Source organism: Puma concolor, chromosome B1 (assembly GCF_028749965.1).
Source record: "Puma concolor isolate L17-30 chromosome B1, mPumCon1.1.hap2, whole genome shotgun sequence".
NCBI lineage: Eukaryota > Metazoa > Chordata > Mammalia > Carnivora > Felidae > Puma > Puma concolor.
This window is the reverse complement of record NC_141670.1, coordinates 50,743,345-50,761,572: the sequence shown is the minus strand read 5'-3', so window position 1 is coordinate 50,761,572 and position 18,228 is coordinate 50,743,345. Positions and strand designations below refer to the sequence as shown.

At 39.6% G+C, this 18,228-nt stretch overlaps 2 protein-coding genes across 11 annotated transcripts in view; one reads left to right on the top strand and one right to left on the bottom strand.

The window, feature by feature from the left end:
- HMBOX1 (homeobox containing 1) overlaps positions 1-1,319 on the bottom strand; it is a 196,574-nt gene extending 195,255 nt beyond the window's left edge. For 7 of the 9 annotated variants that reach the window (XM_086703790.1, XM_086703793.1, XM_086703794.1 and 4 more), the window contains exon 1: positions 1,015-1,318. The gene's annotated coding sequence lies outside the window, so the exon portion shown is untranslated. Of the gene's footprint in view, positions 1-1,014 lie in introns of all 9 variants that reach the window. The other 2 variants (XM_086703791.1, XM_086703792.1) reach the window with 1 other exon arrangement.
- Positions 1,320-1,544: 225 nt separating this feature from the next.
- The window catches only part of INTS9 (integrator complex subunit 9), a 104,056-nt gene continuing 87,372 nt past the window's right edge, over positions 1,545-18,228 (top strand). Inside the window, exon 1 of one of the 2 annotated variants that reach the window (XM_086703789.1) lies at positions 1,545-1,821. In XM_086703789.1, the coding sequence (XP_086559915.1) occupies positions 1,813-1,821 (9 nt within the window). In that variant the 5' untranslated portion in view covers positions 1,545-1,812. The remainder of the gene's footprint in view (positions 1,822-18,228) is intronic. The other variant, XM_025921591.2, reaches the window with a different exon arrangement.

Genomic DNA, 18,228 nt, shown 5'->3' with positions numbered 1-18,228 from the left:
ACTCCCCCCGCCCCCAAATAATTTCCAACAGTTTTCCTACTACGAAAATAAGTCTCCCTATCTTAAGATACACAACAGTCATTCTATGTCCTTAGTAGACACACAGAGACGCATACACATGTCAGCACTCCAGACCCCCACAGAACGCCCCCGAACCTTAAGTAATGTTTATTTCATTTAACGTGAAGACGACAAGATACATCTACCTACTGTTTCGGGGTGAGGGTGGGTGGAGGACTCCTTTCAAAGTAGCCCCAATAGTGTAACCAAAACACGGTTCCGGAATAAAATATTAAGAACACTTTTCCTTTCCCACCTATCTATGGACTTAAGGATGCAAAAATCCATCTCCAAACCACCTCATTTCTAAAATTCTTCAGCCCGGAGTTTGGGGTGGAGATTTGTCCAGGGGAGGGGGCGGAGGCGGGGAGAAGTGTGAGCCGGCAATGGGACACAAACGAGTTGCTAACCCCAGCTACCCCGCACCACGTCGCCAGCCCAGAGGTCCAGGACTCGGGACCTCACGCACGCTTCTCTGCCCAGGCCCAGTTAAAAGCTATGACTCCAGCTATCTAACTTCGTATCTACAGACATTTGTTCGTTACTAACACATCACACAAGTACACGTCACACAGTTTAAAACACACTTATAAACCCCAAACAAATCCACACACCTCAAATTCACCTCGCAGTTTCCCAAACTCCGAACAGGAGACCCCACCTCCAGGATTCAAACCTTCCGCCCACAGTGGAGGAAACCAGGAGAAAAGAGTTGGGGAGCAGCCGACGCCTTTCAATTATCGCCCCCCACAAATTGCCCCACCCCACACCCTGCGTTCGGGTTACCCACTCGGAAGCCCCGTTTCCTCCCTCTTCTCAATCGGGCCGCTTAAGAGACCCATCCCCAGCCCATTCACTTTCTCCCCAAAACCCCTCAAAAAAACAAAAAAAGTGAAGAGAAAGAAGTGAGGAAAGAGACTTGAGGTAGTCCGGCTTCAAAACCTCTCGACTCACCTCAGAATCCTTGCTGAGTTCTCTCCGCCCGGCACAGCCCCCTCCCCAACGTCCCAGTACGAAAGGCTGAGGCAGGGAGGAGGGGAAAGCGGGAGGGGGAGGGGTGTCTTCCGCGTGGGGCGCCAGTCGGGAGGGGACTGGGGAGGGGTTGAGGCCGGCACAGGAAGAGGAGAAGGGGGAGGGGAGGCCCCTATCTCCCAGTCTCCCCCTGAAAACCTCCCTTGTCTCAATCACATCAGACTGACTGTCTTTGTCTGGCTGACAACCGCCATATTGATATCAACAGCCCCGCTCCCACCTGCTGCAGCCAGGCGGCCCTGGGAGTTGTAGTTCCTGCCTCCCTTGAGTAAAAGCTCGGAACTTGGCATCCAGAGGCCCCAGGGAACTACAGATCCCGGCAAGTCCCGCGCCCATCTGCCTTCCCACAGGGAGGAGGGGAAAGGGGCGGCCAGAGCCATGGGGACTACACATCCCAGAATACCATGGGTCCCAGGCCGGGCTAGGGGGCATGATATCATGCTGGGGTGCAGAGGGAGGATGAATTGGCGGCGGGGATGAATTTGAGCTGACCGAGGGAGGTGTTGGAGAGGAATGGGACGAAAAAGAAAGATGACCACAGTTCCCATGATGCACGGAGAGAGGACTACACTTCCCATCATGCCCCGGGAAGGGGGCGTAGAGAAAAAGGACTGCATGTCCCGCGATGCTCTCGGCGGGCTAGTGGCAGAGATTGAACCGGAAGACGCTTTCTGCGTTTGAGAAGTGGAGTGTCTGGTACTGAGCAACCAAAAGTCCAATATGAAACTGGTGAGTCTCCGCTCCTAGGTCATAGGGCAAAGGTGATGCCATATCCTTTTGGACTTCGTCGTTTCCACTTTGGGAAGGGAAGTAGACAGTGGGGTGGACCAAGGAAAACTGCTGTGTTGAGGAGGTTTGAATCTTATTCCCCCCACTCTTCACCCCCAGCTACCCGGAGATCTTATCCATCCATTGGCGGGTCCCTTTGGTTAAAGACGTTCACTCTGTCGCATTTCTTCTACAAACTAAAGTTGGGCTTTACGAGCCAGGGTGGTTTTGTTTCTCAGCTGCCACGTGAGTGTTGTAATAGGTTAACTTCTTTCATGCTGCTTACACTTGATTAGCGTTTTTCCCACCGTTCACGTGGCTTTGGTTAGATATGAGTAGAGTAGAAAATACTGAGCAGAGGGTAATCACTTATTAAATTTTGTGTTATAGACTTTTAACTGCCCTAGGAATTCAGAGAGGGACAAAGTCAGGGTGTGATCTTGGAAGATTTGAGTCTTCAATCCTGTAACAGTGGACTGAGAGGAAGTATTAAGGCGTTCCAACCTAGGGACTGCATGAGCCAAGGTTAGAGGGAACATGCCGGTATATCTGGAGAAGTCTTTGTATCACAAAACCCAAATACTTGGCATACAGAAAAGCTTCCAAGACCTTTATTTTGGGCCATTTTACTCGTATTGTGTAATCTACCTAGTTTATTCTACCTGTATGGAATTAATAGCATAATTCGGTGTGAGATACTGTTTCTCAACCTTTTAAAATTCCTGTTCCTGCAGCCAAGTATTGTCAAGCTTTACTTTCTGTGATTTTTATACAAAAACAAAAGGTTTGTTTTCCTATTTAAACATACTTTCCAAAGCATGTGTGCCCGTATGCGCGCACCCACGCACACATACTATAGACATATACTCTGTGAAGTGTCAGTTGTTTTCTGAAAAGAAGTCACAGAAAGTATTAAAGTAGATTTAACTTCAAAACTGCTTCCGTTTCAAGCTGTTTATGTAGGGAGAAGGGTACAGATCAGTAAATCTTGACTGTTAATTTGTTCCTGGGTCAGCGTGTAAAACATGTAAGAATGCAGAATTGAAGGTCACTGCCTTGCCCTAAAGAAGTATGTAATTTAATGAAGAAGACAGAAAAGAGGCAAAATTATAATGCATTATGATCATGGTAAAAGAAGAGCGTGTTCAGGGTTTGGGGAATTGAAAGGATAATGGGGTGGGAGAGAGGAGGGAGATAGACAAGACTCAAACTGATAGGAAAAATGAGTAGGCCTTCCATGAAGAGGGCTCTGGTTACAGGTGCAAAGAAATTGCACTTAAGTGGTTGGAACACAGACCATGTGTCCTCAATAAAGGATAAATCACATTTGGTGTGCTTACTGAGAAGGCATGCAAATGTGAAACAATTTTTTCCATAAAAACTCATTTGAGTATCGGAGAGCCAAGTTTACATAAACTTTGGTTTGCTCATAATATCCTCCTGCTTAATTTATTTACAAATGTGAAAACATGGGAAAAAAGTAACTTATTTTTTCAGAGCCGGACTCGGGGCTCTAACTCGCGAACCGCTAGATCATGACCCGAACCGAAGTCAGATGCCCAACCCACTAAGCCACCCAGGAGCCCCTAAAAAAATTTTTTTTGTTAAGAACCAAAATGTGCCTCAAAGGAAGAGAAAGTGTTCTATCTATAGTCCCTCCCGCTTTACTTTCAATCCATGTGTTACATATTAAAACTCATTTGGTGGTTAGATGATCTTTAATGTGGAATTACTGTCAACATAGCAAAGTGGTTTCAAAACCAGTGACACTCACTAAGACTTCTTTTGTGGGTCATGCCTCCCATAAAGTTGAAATAAATCATCTGATGGCCTAAAATTTTTAACTTTGTGCACTGCTTCAGGAATAATGTGGTAATAAGTCATGTTTTACATTTATATCATGAAACACAGAAATATATTTTATTGAGCACATTCATGTTTTTGAGATTATGACTTACAAAATACCCTCCCCATGCACAATCTGACCATATCTTGTTGATTCTCCATCTGTTCTTGAACAAGTCTGTTTCTCTCCGGTCCCACTAATACTGCTTTTGTACTGGCTCTTTTCACTTGACACTTGGAATTCAACAATACCTTCTAACTGATCTCCCTGCATTCAATCTTTATTTTTCTTTTATCTTCTTCAAATGTTTATTTTTGAGAGAGAGAGACAGAGAGACCGAGAATCCCAAGCAGGCTCCACACTGTCAGCGCAGTGGCTGACACTCGAACCCACAAACTCTGAGATCATGACCTGAGCTGAAATCAAGAGTTGGACGCTTAACCAATTGAGCCACCCACGTGCCCAGTCCCTGCATTCAATCTTAACTCCATCCAGTCTGTTCTTTACTCTGCATCCCAGAAGTTATTTTAAATTGCAGAGTTCCATGGGGCGCCTGGGTGGCTCAGTCAGTTGGGTGTCCGACTTCAGCTCAGGTCACGATCTCGCGGTTCATGAGTTCAAGCCCCGCGTCGGGCTCTGGGCTGATGGCTCAGAGCCTGGAGCCTGCTTCCGTTTCTGTGTCTCCCTCTCTCTCTGCCCCTCCCCCGTTCATGCTCTGTGTCTCTCTGTCTCAAAAATAAATAAACGTGAAAAAAAAATTTTTTTTTTTTAAATTGCAGAGTTCCATAAAACCCCTCAGTAGCTTCCTTTGCCCTTAGGATAAGGTCTTATAATTCTTAATTTGGCTTACTTGGTCCTGCAAAATATGACCCTGCCTACCTTTTCAGGCTTCTGTCTAGTCCTCATCTCCCTTGCTGTCCGGTTTCAATTGTATTGCACATCTTCCAGGTCCTTCAGCTCACCATTGTCTCTGGGACTTTAAATGTGTTGCATCACCTACAACACTTTTTTGCTTGCCCACTTTCTTCATATAGGTCAGGTCTTGGTTGAGCACTTCTTCAAGGATTCCTTGAATTGGGCACCCCTGTTATATCCTTCCATGGCACATGTTCTTTTTGTGGCAGTTGTTGGTTTTACGTCTGTCCTCCCTCATATATTCCCATGGCCTGACACATAGTATGATGCCACTGAATAGTAGTTGAATAATTTCTGAAAGATTGTCAAGATCTGTGACTGTTTAAGAAAAGATTAAGGAGTGTTTAAGCAGCAATTTGCTATGTGCTGGGCACTTGCTATTTGGTGTCCCACTTACTCCTTTGATCTAGGTGATAGTATTCCCATTTTACAGATAAAAAGTCTGAGCCTCAGGGAAGTGAAGTGGCTCAAAGTTACACAGATGAAAAAGTGGTAGAACCAAGATTTCTTCCTCAAGAGTCTGTTGTCTAATGAAAGCAGGGATTCCAGCACCTTTCACAATGCGTGGCGTATGTTAGGTGATCTCTTGATAAAAGGAAGCCAGAGTGCGTTTTAAGCTTATTTATTTTGAGAGAGCACGCGAGCAAGTGATAGGAAGAGAGAATCCCTGCACTAACAGCACAGAGCCTGACTTGGGGCTCGATCTTAACAGCTGTGAGATCATGACCTGAGCCAAAATCAAGAGTCTGATGCTTAACGTACTGAGCCACCCAGGTGCCCCTGAAGGCTGTTTTTAAAATTAGCTTTAAGTGTGATTAAGTTAAGATCTTTGAAAAAGATTACGGGTAAAGAAATCAAAGTTGGGAAACTTCCTTGATAATATAAAGGGCTCCATATCAGATCATACCAATGAGGTTGCATGCTCAGGTTAGTTTTTATACTGCTCAGTTTAGCCTCTGTAATACCATTTATAGTTCTCTTAACTTTACACATCACTCTCGGTGGCTTTTCACACACCTGAGGGAAGACCATGGATATCATTATAAAGTAATCCTTGGCTATCTCCTCCCTAGAGAGATACTAACCCAAAAGGATCTTAATGATTGTCTACAATATCATGCAGTATTCAGGTGGCTTTATTTAACTGAAAAAATTTTATTGGCACCTTCAGTTAACCAGAATCATTTTTAAAGAACTGGAAAATTGGAAGTGTATCCTCTAAATCAGGATATTTTACAGCATGTTCTGTTATTAGTATTAACAGCATAATTAGCTATGCCCCGATGGCCAATTCAGCAAAGGATAGAAACTGGAATTCATCACGGTTCTTAACAAGAACCTTGTGGAACAAAAAAATACTGAATACGTTGACAAATTGAGTTTGGAACATCATATCCAGGAATTTAGTCATTCAAATAGATGAAGATTAAAGTGAATGAATAAAAGAAGCAGTGCGCAAGAATGCAGCATGTGTCATACTTTTTTTTTTTTTTTTGACGTTTATTTATTTTGGAGACAGAGAGAGACAGAGCATGAACGGGGGAGGGTCAGAAAGAGGGAGATACAGAATCTGAAACAGGCTCCAGGCTCTGAGCTGTCAGCACAGAGCCCGATGCAGGGCTCGAACTCACAGACTGTGAGATCATGACCCGAGCCGAAGTCGGCCGCTTAACCGACTGAGCCACCCAGGCGCCCCTGTCATACTTTCTATAGATAGTTCCAGACATGGAGAGAATCTTCTACTTTATTAAGCCAACAAAGATTTATTATGGAACCACAGTATACTGGCGTTCAAAGTTTTAATACTTTCCATTTTAATTTTTACGTGTGACCCCAAAGTGATGACAGGGAATTATTGGGATTTTGCTGAGGCACAAATTTGAATGTGACTTTAAGATTAGTGATAATCCTTAGTGAATGAATGAGCCTGATTACCTCAGAGTCCGTGGCTTTCTGTAGTTATTGTTGCTGTCTTGTTAAAGTTCTGAAAGGAAGGTTACTTATTTTTTTAAATTTTTTAATGTTTATTTTTGAGACAGAGACAGAGCATGAACGGGGGAGGGTCAGAGAGAGAGGGAGACACAGAATCTGAAGTAGGCTTCAGGCTCTGAGCTAGCAGCACAGAGCCCGACGCGGGGCTCGAACTCACAGACCGTGAGATCATGACCTGAGCCGAAGTCAGAAGCTCAACCAACTGAGCCACCCAGGCGCCCCTGAAAGGAAGGTTACTTAAATGCTTGTTATGCTATACTTTTTTAATTTGATGGAGGAAATTGTATGCTATAGTTGTATTTACAAATTAAAAAATTCAAGAAGGCCAGGAGATGTTCTTCAGTGATCTATTCTCCTTTATACAAAGTACTATTTCATTTGGGGGAAGGCTCAAACTTTTCACTCACCATTTCTCCCAGGAAAACAGATGGAGCAGAGAAATGGATTCATGGACTGTTCCCTGTGGAGGACAGATAAAATACCAACTGGAATTGTAGATGATCTACAAGATCTTTACTTGAAAGGGGCAAATTCTACCACAAAGTCAATGTAACAAATTATTAGGATGGGTGTGGTTAATCCTTATTTGGATCTGAGAGTGATATTTTATTTCTCCAGTTTACAGAATTGCAGAATCCTTTAGGCTTCTTAGAACTTGGGTGAAGAATAGAAAATCTCTTGCTATAAATTACCAACATTCACAACTTTACCAGTGTTTATTAATTCACCTATTTCAGACTGATTGTTAAAATGTCAACCTGATTTCACTCTTTTCTGTTTCTTTTTGCTGGTTGATTAGAGTGCCCTCGTGTGTCTTTTTGATGTAATATCATTTTGAGCTTCAGAAAGGTCATGTTTTATCACCACCTTGGTATTTGGTATGATAGGTGTTTTTCCTTTCTTTCCTCAAACTGAAAAGCAATGCGTAATATAAGGCCAAGTCACATACTTTGTTCAGCAGTGCTGTGAGATAAAAACATATTTTACTTCGGGACATTTCAAAGTCATAATTATTACTGTGAATAAATCTTTTATACTTAATGCGAAAAAAAAAGTGTACCAATCATAGATTTTTTTCAGCAATGATAGTTGAAAATAATGGTTGAATTGAAATAGTTATATTGGCTCTCAATGTAAGCATGACATCATTAGTGTTGCATATAACTGCAGTCGTACATCTGTTTTGTGACTGGTTTGCTTTGAGCACTCAAATCCTGCTACCATTGTCTCTGATGATCAGTAGAGTGTACTTGGCAGACAAAGGCCAGGAGTGTAGCATGGCCTGAAAATCAGTAAAATACAGTATTCCAAATGGAAAATTTGCTCCTGGCGTGCTAAATACCAACTGAGGTCCAGGCACAAACTACCCCTCAGATCTCCATTATGATTCATTTATTCATTCAACAAATATTCCTGAACACCTTCCTCCTCTGTGCTAGGCATTGCTCAAGGTACTGGGTATATTGCAGTGAACAAAACAGATTTACTCCCTGCCTTTATGAAAAGTAATGTCTAGTGGGCTTACTGGTGCAATTCAAACAATATTACGGTGAACTTCCTGATGTGGAGATGTCATTGGGCACTGGCTCAAGCATTTTTTTAATGTAATGGCCAAACAATGCATTTAATTGTACCCAAGAACATTCCTTCTTAAAATTTTAACAATTATGGCCAACTTGCCTGCTAGTTTACCATTGTACCAGTAGCGTATGAGAATGCATTTCCTCCCCCTTGCCAACAATGCCATCTGTTTCTTTACTCTTACTATGTGTCTTCCTAATGCAACTTCCTTTCATCAATCCACACACCCTCTTATCTCTTAGACTTCAGCCATATTTAGTAAAACGTCCTTACAGGAGTGATGTATGGATGTGGGAAAATGTACCGGAAAGGGGAACACGTTTCTTCAGATAAAAGGTGTCATAAGAGTCTTTAAAAGGAAATTTTTAAAGAATTTTTGGTGTTGCTTTGAAAATGCTGATGTGCATGGGTGTAGTAATTAAGATGGCAGTATTTTGGGATCAAATGGGCTGGAAAGGCAACCAGACCAGGTGTGTGTAAATGACAGATGAGATCCCCCATCATCCCCAGAAAAGGAATAACCTGTGAGATGAAGCTAGAACTTGATGTATCAGGAAGGGCTAAGAAAAAGGGCCAGAATTTTCAGAGATTAAGAAAAAAGGCAACGCTGCAAACCAAAAGGATGAAGGGGAATAAGAAACACTGTAAGAAGAAAAGAGTCAGTTTGAAAACCCCAAGACACTCAGTGATCAAGTCTAAGAACTATGTGGTGGGAACTTTACTGTGAGAAAAACAGGAAGTTTCAATTGTCCCTGATTGACCATATATCTGAAGGAAATGCCTGTAAGGTCTAAAACATTTAAATTTATTGAATGCACAACTGAATGAACTTTAGCTCTCTCAAGGATATATAATCAGATAGATGATATTCAAGAAAGTGTTTTTTTTAATAGAAGTTGCAAAACGAACACCCTTTTTGCCCTTAAGGTACAGTTTATTTTTCATCATTCATGTTTATGAAAGAGTGGGAGGAGGTGAATAATAAAAGGTCTTGCATAATCCATTCCTCAGATTTATGGCCCAAGCAGAGATTCTCTTTTCCGAAATACAATATTTTTGCATTTTTTTAAATTTCAGTGAAATAGAGGAAGGCATAATTAGATGTTCTAATTTAATAAGTCTTCCTTCCCATATGTTTTTCCAGCATGTGGAAATAGGAGTAAACAAGCAGTAGTGTTAATAATGTAGAGGAGGGGCACCTGGGTGGCTCAGTCAGTTAAGCAGCTGACTTCAGCTCTGGTCATGATCTCTCACTTTGTGGGTTTGAGCCCCGCATCAGGCTCTGTGCTGACAGCTCAGAGCCTGGAGCCTGCTTCAGATTCTGTGTCTCCCTCCTTCTCTGCCACTCCCCCACTTGCGCTCTGTCTCTCTTTCTCTCAAAAAATAAATAAACATTTACAAATTTTTTTAGTAATGTAGATATTATAACCCCCACCTTTTTTTTTTTACATTTTTAAAGCAACTTTATTGAGGTATAATTTACATACCACAGAATTCATGCATTTAAAGGGTACTATGTAGTAACTTTTAGTAAATTTACAGAAATATGCAATAATCGCCACAATCCACTTTTAGAATATTTCTGTCACTCCAAAAAGATCCCTTGTGCCCATTAGCAGTCAATCCCCATTACTATCTCCAGGCTCAGACAATCACTTATCTACTTTCTGTCTTGTAGATTTGCCCTTTCTTGTCATTTCATATAAATTGACTCCTACAGTATGCAGTCTTTTGTGTCTGACTTCTTTCACTTAGCATAATGTTTTTGAGGTTCACCCATGTTGTAGCATATGTTGCTAAATAATATTCCACTATATGAGTATGCCACATTTTGTTTATCCATGAACCATTTTTTTTTTTTTTAAATTTTTTTTTTTTTTCAACGTTTATTTATTTTTGGGACAGAGAGAGACAGAGCATGAACGGGGGAGGGGCAGAGAGAGAGGGAGACACAGAATGTGAAACAGGCTCCAGGCTCTGAGCCATCAGCCCAGAGCCTGATGCGGGGCTCGAACTCACGGACCGCGAGATCGTGACCTGGCTGAAGTCGGACGCTTAACCGACTGCGCCACCCAGGCGCCCCTATCCATGAACCATTTGATAGACATTTGGATTGTTTTCACTTTGGGGCTATTATGTGTGGAGAGTTTTCATTTCTAATATCTCCATATTTTCATTTCTTTTTCTTGCATGATTGCACTGGCTAGAACCTCCAGTAAATATTGAATAGAAGCAGTGTGAGCAGACACCCCTGCCAATCTTTTCCCAGTTCCCCGTCTGAAGGGGAAGGGATTTAGTCTTTACTGGATTAGATATGAGCTTTGGTTTTTTTGTAGATCAGGTTGAGGGTGTTCCCTTCTATCCTTAGTTTGTGGAGCATTTTTATCATGAATGGGTCTTGGATTTTACCAAATGCTTTTTCTTTACATGTCAAGAGGATTGTATGGTTTTTGTCCTTTATTATTATGGTGTGTTACCTTGATTGAATGTTGAATATTAAGTCAGTCTTTCATTCTAGGTATAATTCCCATTTGGTCGTGATGTATAATCCTTTAAACATATTAATGGAATTGGTTTGCTAGTATTTTCTTGAGGATTTTTGCATGTATATTCACAAAAGATATTGTTCTGTAGTTTTCTTTCTTTTCTTTTCTTTTCTTTTCTTTTCTTTTCTTTTCTTTTGTTTTCTTTTCTTTTCTTTTTTGCTTTTAATAAATGTTTATTTTTGAGAGAGTGAGCAGGGAAGGGACAGAGGATCCAAAGCGGGCTCTGTGCTGACAGCAGTGAGCCCAGTGTGGGACTCAAACTCACAGTGAGATCATGACCTGAGCTGAAGTTAGGTGCTCAACTGACTGAGCCACCCAGGTGCCCCTGTTCGGTAGTTTTCTTATGAGATCTTTGGTTTTGGTATTAGAGTAATGTTGTTCTCATAGAGTGAGTTAGGAAATGTTGCCTTCTCTGTATTCTAGAAGAATGCTCAAAGAATTGATACCATTTATTTATTTATTTATTTATTTTTTCAACGTTTATTTTATTTTTGGGACAGAGAGAGACAGAGCATGAACGGGGGAGGGGCAGAGAGAGAGGGAGACACAGAATCGGAAACAGGCTCCATGCTCTGAACCATCAGCCCAGAGCCTGACGCGGGGCTCGAACTCACGGACCGTGAGATCGTGACCTGGCTGAAGTCGGACGCTTAACCGACTGCGCCACCCAGGCGCCCCGATACCATTTATTTAAATGTTTTATAGAATTCATCAATGAAGTCATTTGGGCTTTTCTTTATGGACAGATTTTTAATTGACTGATTCACTTTCTTTACTTGCTATATAGGTCTCCAGATTTTCTCTTTGTGTGTTACGGTTTTTAGAAATTGTCAAATATACACAACATAAGATTAACTGTTTTAACCATTTTTAAGCGTACAGTTCAGCTGCATTAAGTACATTCACATTGCTGTGTGGCCATCACCGTTGATCTCCAGACATCACTTAGCATAATATCTTCAAGGTTTGTCCATGTTGTGGCATGTGTCAGAATTTTCTTCCTTTTCAAGGCTGAATAATACTCCATCAACCGTGTATAACACATTTTGTTTATCCATTTATCTGTGTACGCTTAGGTCATTTGTACCTTTTGGCTATTGCAAATAAAACTGTTTTGAACATGGATGTACAAATACCTCTTCAGATCTCTGTTTGAATTCTTTGGGATATATTCCCAGAAATAAAATTGCTAGATCACACGGTAATTCTCAGTTTAACTTTTTGAGGAATGAACACACTTGTTTTTCACAGCATATGCACCTGCACCATTTTACATTCTGAGCAGCAAGACACAGGTGTTCTAATTTCTCCACATCTTCACCACTTGCCAACACTTGTCATTTTCAGTTGTTTTGATAATACCCATCCTATTGGGTGTGAACTAGTTTCTCGCTGTGACTTTGATTTACATTTCCGTAATGTTTGGTGATGTTGAGCATCTTTTTGTATTTTTTTAGATAGGTAATACATGTACATTGGTTAACTTAAAAAGGGTAAACTGTACAACAAGTTTAAGGGACAAAAAAAAATGAAGAGATCTCCTATCTGTGTCTTCCTCCCCATGAGCAGTCTCAGTGATCAGTTTCTTGTGTACCCTTCAGAGATATTCTGTGGACTTACATATATAAAATTTCCATCCTTTTTAAAAATTTTTTTTACATACACGGTGAGATCCCACCCACACTGGTTTTGTGAATTCCTTTTTCTTTTTTAAGTTAGAAATGCATCTTACCTATCATTTCATATCAATATCTACCACGGCTTCATTTTATAAAACACTATATAATCATACCTAATGAGTCAGAGTCTGCATTCGATAAGATCTTGGGTCATCTGTTTTCACAATACTTTCATGCTAGGCAATAAAATATTTTCAGTGCTCCTTTCAGATACTTTAAAAACATTTCTAACAGACATTTTGTATTTTCATTGTCTAAAGGCTGAGTTTAGAATTATGGATGTTGGGCTGGAAGATACAGTTCTACTCCCTGCACCTACATCCCTCACAATGATTTTGAAATCATTCATTGTTTAGGGCATGGTTTTGTTGCTAATATAAGACATAACATGAGGGGCGCCTGGGTGGCGCAGTTGGTTAAGCGTCCGACTTCAGCCAGGTCACGATCTCGCGGTCCGTGAGTTCGAGCCCCGCGTCAGGCTCTGTGCTGATGGCTCAGAGCCTGGAACCTGTTTCCGATTCTGTGTCTCCCTCTCTCTCTGCCCCTCCCCCGTTCATGCTCTGTCTCTCTCTGTCCCCCAAAAAATAAATAAACGTTGAAAAAAAAAATTAAAAAAAAAAAAGACATAACATGAAATTAGTGTCAACATATCTCAAAAATGTATCATACTATTGCTAGAAAAAAAATCAGTTGGTAGTCTTTTATTGTTTAGATATACCATAATTTATCTGGCCAAACCTTCAGTGATGAGCATTTCATTGTTTCCAATCTTTTGCAATTAGAAACCATGTTGCAGGATGATCTCCTTTGTGAGCATCTCTAGATGTATGTAGGATACATTTCCGGGTGAAATGGGTGTTTCAAAGGGTATGTGCATTTTTTATTTCATTTTATTGCCAAAATGCCCCCATAGAGACCTATCAGATTACACTCTCCAGCAGCATAGCCCGGTGTACCACTGCAATGTAACCATCACACTGTCTTATATTTTTCTCACTGAAAAGTGAAAAAATAGTGTGTCATTAGACTTTAAAAAATTTTTTCCTCCTAGGTGTAAGATGTAGAACATACTTCTATGTGTTTACAAAAGCATCTATGTTTCTATTTCCTTCTCAACTCTTTTATCCCACTTGATCTATTAATTTTACAGTACTTAAATTATTTCATCTTTTGTAGTTTTAGAGTGTATTTTAATATCTTATAGTACTTGTTCCCACTCATTGCTCTTCACTTTAGAATTTTCCAGACTGCTGTCAAACATTTATTTTTTGTATAAAATTTAGAATTTTAGATGTCATATAAAATTTAAAATTATTAGTTCCCACTAAAATATTTCTATTTTTATTGGAATCGGGTTAAATTTATAAAATGTAAGGAGAGAAGTGACTTATTTCTTTCAACATATAATTGAGTCTAAGAACAAATGTGCTTTCCTTTAAATCTTAAACATCTTTTTTTGTTGTTACTGTAATTGGAATCTTTTCCTACATAGTTTACATATAAGATGGGTATTTCTTTCTTGTATTCTCTCTACAGCCCCTTGTTGAATTGTTTTAATTTTTAGCAGTTTTTCCAACTAATTCTTATGGGTCTTCCAGGTGTATAACTTTGCAGAGAATCTTTTTTTTTTTTTTAATGTTTATTTATTTTTGAGACAGAGACAGAGCATGAATGGGGAGGGTCAGAGAGAGAGGGAGACACAGAATCCAAAGCAGGCTCCAGGCTCTGAGCTGTCAGCACAGAGCCCGACACTGGACTCGTGAAATCATGACCTGAGCCGAAGTCGGATGCTTAACCGACTGAGCTGCCCAGGCGCCCCATAGCAGAGAATCTTTTTAAACTCATTGTTTTCCTGTGGTGTAATGACATTGGCTTATACTTGCAGGATAGTTTGGAACAGGAGTGGTAGTGGTAGGCCTCTCTGTTCTATTTCTGACACGAATGGATATGCTGCTTTAATTCGACATGTCACTATTAGATCAACTTTTGGCTTGAAATTTTTGTATATTTTAATTTACATGCTGTAACTAGCTACTTTCTTGCTCTAGAATTTTCTAGTCACTAAGAAAGTGAGATTCTTTCACATAGACCAACAATAAGTTATTTTTTAAGGGGAAGATCTATTTGTGTTGTAGGGTATTGTTTGTTCTAGTCAGCTAATTATATCTTGCAAGCCATTTCCAGACTTTTGAGAAAACAATGGTTTTTAGAACTTAAAGTCTTGGGTGGTGTATAGCAGATTCACAGAAGTAAAAGACTTCTGTGACCTTAAGAGAAAATTGCAGGGTTTCCTTAGAAAACAGAACAGCCAGAAATAGTTTTTCTCTCTGTACTTAAGAGACAGGCCTGATAAAGGCAAGAAATGTAAACAAATCGGTCTGTTAAAATAAACATAATTACCCCACCAACAACAGCAAAAAAAAAAAATCTCTGTAGAAACAAAAGGGTTCAGAGCCCTAGGCAGGGGCTTATTTATTTTAAGCTGTGTTTGATTCAAGCTCTGTAGATCCAGTAGGAAGAAACTGTTGATGAATGGCTATGTGATAGTTAAAATTAACAGAAAAGAGAAGAAGTAACAAAAATCCTTTGTTTGGCTGTACAATCCAACAAATGCTACTAAATGCCTATCACATACAAAACCTCCTTGATATCATGGGACATACTAAAGATGAGTAAGAGATAGATCCTACTATCAATAACTCTTTAACAAACCATGGATACAGTATATTATGTATATGTATACTGTGTACGTATGTGAGAGTGTATGTAGTTTTAGTAACAGACTTTGATAAAAGGCAGTAGTAGGGTTTGTAAGTTTAGGATTATGAAGGATGTATTGCAACCAGAAAATCAAAGTTGTCTAGAAGAGTAAAATCTGAGTTGGCCTTGGAAGGTATGCTGGCTGGCAAATATGTCAGAAGAGTTTTGTGTCACTGCCATTGGAGTCAGGGGTGAACTTTCTGAGAAACAAAAGTTAGAAAGGTAGATTGAAGCCACAGTGGTGGCTTTGAATACGAGACTTAGTGGTTTGAAATATATATATATATTTCAATGAAGTTTTGGAGCTTTAAAGTAAGAATGTTTAAACACCTAGAGTTTTTAATTTATCCCTTTGGAAATCTAGGTCAAAGGAATTGGAAGAACTATATTTTACACACTTAAGAAAAACTTCGGAATGTGAAATCAGAAAAGTATGGTTCATTGCAGTTACAGAAAATATTTTGAAAAGTGAAATATAATCAAGAAGCATTAGGAAAGATAGCAAATGCATCAAAGTAAGCACAAAGTCAGAATTACCCTACTTAGGACAAGATTTTTCTAAGTACTTTACGAGGACCTCATAAGCAATAACAGAATTCATAAATACATCAGAAGGTGAAAGGGATTTGGAGAATCAGTGGGACAAATTGATGGGCACCATAGAAGAACAATACCCAGATAGGAAAAAAAGGAGAGAACAGAAACAGTGAATTCCTTGACATTCACCTCTATTGAGAAAAAGCTGGGCAAGGGTCCCATTCCTACAGAATTGATAAGTGCATAGAATATTCTTGGTTACATCGACAGCTTGAATATAGATAAATCACTAGAAAGTGTGATGCTGTCCTTGGATTTTTTTAAATATAATTTTCGTACATTTAAACTAGCATAAATTTCAAGTGTGCTTATAGTTTGATGAATTTTTATCTAGTTATGCATTCATGTGTGTTCTCATTTATGTCTGGCTTCTTTAACTCAACACATTGTTGACCTGAAAGTTTTGGAGGATGAAATTGTTGACTTGTTGGCTAACCTATGCCCTCCCCCCCCCCCCCCCATGATAAAGAGCAGTTTGTAGAGGACTGGCAAGCTGCCTGTGAGATTACCATCTCTTTGTAGGGTTCTTGAAGGAACCCTGAGAAATTCAGCCTGGTAAAACCTATTTCTGGGCTTGGCAAGCCACTGCAATTCAGTGGGAGACTGTCGGGCAAACACAACATGGTTTCTTTTAAAAAGAAATCAATCTGAATTTGATCAGAGTTCTGCAGAGGGACTAAATAAAACTTGGTTTTTAATTCACTCGAATTTTTAGAATGCTTTTCTGAAAATAAAAATAACTATTGTAGAATCAATACATAATTTTTTTTTTCATAATATGATTGAAAGATATAAAGGAGGAAACAAAAATCACCTGTAATCTCACTGCTTAGAGTAATCACCGTTTAACATTTTGCCAGGTAATCTGTGGTGGATGTGTGCACTGATATCCTATATCAGTAACTCTAAAGTTATAAATCTCTTAGGATTAGATTCCACTCTGAATGATAGGAAGCCTGAAATAATCATGGCTTAAATAGGGTTGATGTTTGTTTCTCTCTTACATAATGAAGTCTGAGGGTAAATAGTCCAGAGCTGATATAACAGGTCCATCATCCTTAGACACCTTATTGCCACCATCTTCAATATGTGGCTTACTCTTTGTGATCCAGTGTGACTTTTTCATCTAAGGCCATCAAGTCCTTATTTCGAGGAAGGAGGAAGAGGCAAAGAAAGACAGGCGCCTTCCCTTTATTAGTTTCTCAGAGTTGCATATACCACTTTGATCTATCTTTTTGACCAGAATTTACATTGCTAATCTAATTGCAAGAGAGACTAGCTAGGAAATAGCCTTTATTCCAGGTGGCCATAATTCTAGCTGAGATTTGGGTTTCTCTTTTAAAAGGACAGAAGGAGATACAGATAATGGGACAATAGTGTCACAAGCATTTCCATTTTAAATATGTATATCACTCATTTGGAGCATTTTATAGTATTGCATTATGTGGATTTATTCTGCTGTTGAATATTTTGGTTTCCATCCCCTATTATCCTGCACAATGCTGAAGAGAACATATTTTTATTTACCTTTTTTTTTTTTTTGCACCCACCTGGTTTTTGTCTTACTGTAAGTAAATTCATTAAGTAAAATTGCAAGGTCAAGGACTACACATGCACATTTTAAATGTTGATTCAATTCTGCTTTTCAGAAGTCCTTTCATTTTCACCTACCAGGAATAATTGAGTTTCCATTTCCCCACGTCCTCATGATTAGTTTCTTTATGTGAGTGTTTGGACAAACCATTTCCTCTCTGTAGTTTTAATCTACACTTCATTACTTGTAGGTTGATCAGCTTTGCATTTGTTTTTGGTGTTTTGTGATTTCAGTATTTTGTTGGCCTTCGTTTGCAAATTGCCTGTTTCTGATTTTGGCTCATTTTTCTCTTGGAATCTTTGTCTTTTTCTCAGTTATTAGAGTTCTTTATATATTAAGGATGTCAATTCCTGGTTTTATAGTTTTTGCCAGTATATCTTTTTTTTTTTTTTTTTGCCTTGTTTTGTTTCTCACATAAATAAACACATCTATTGTTATTTTCTTCAGGATCATGGCTTTAGGATGACACTTAAAAGTCCTTTTCCACCCCAAGATTATATCAAATATTTCCCTAAAGTTTTAGAATTTCTCTCCAGTATTCCATACAAAGATTTTTAAAGAAATACTTTATCAACTACAACAAACTGAAAATCAAAATCAAACTGCTTTCCCCAGTAAGTGTGGGTCTCTCTGTTGCCATTTTTGCAGGCTCAGTATTAATTAGTAAAAGAAGCTGCCTCTTCTGTTCTCTCCCAAGGACCCAGATGGTACAGGCAAATGAAAACTTTTTTTTTAATGTTTATTTCTTTTGAGAGAGAGAGAGAAGGAGCAGGGGAGGGGCAGAGAGAGGGGGAGACAGAGAATCTCAAGCAGGCTCTGCACTGCCAGCACGGAGCCTGACACAGGGCTCAAAATCAT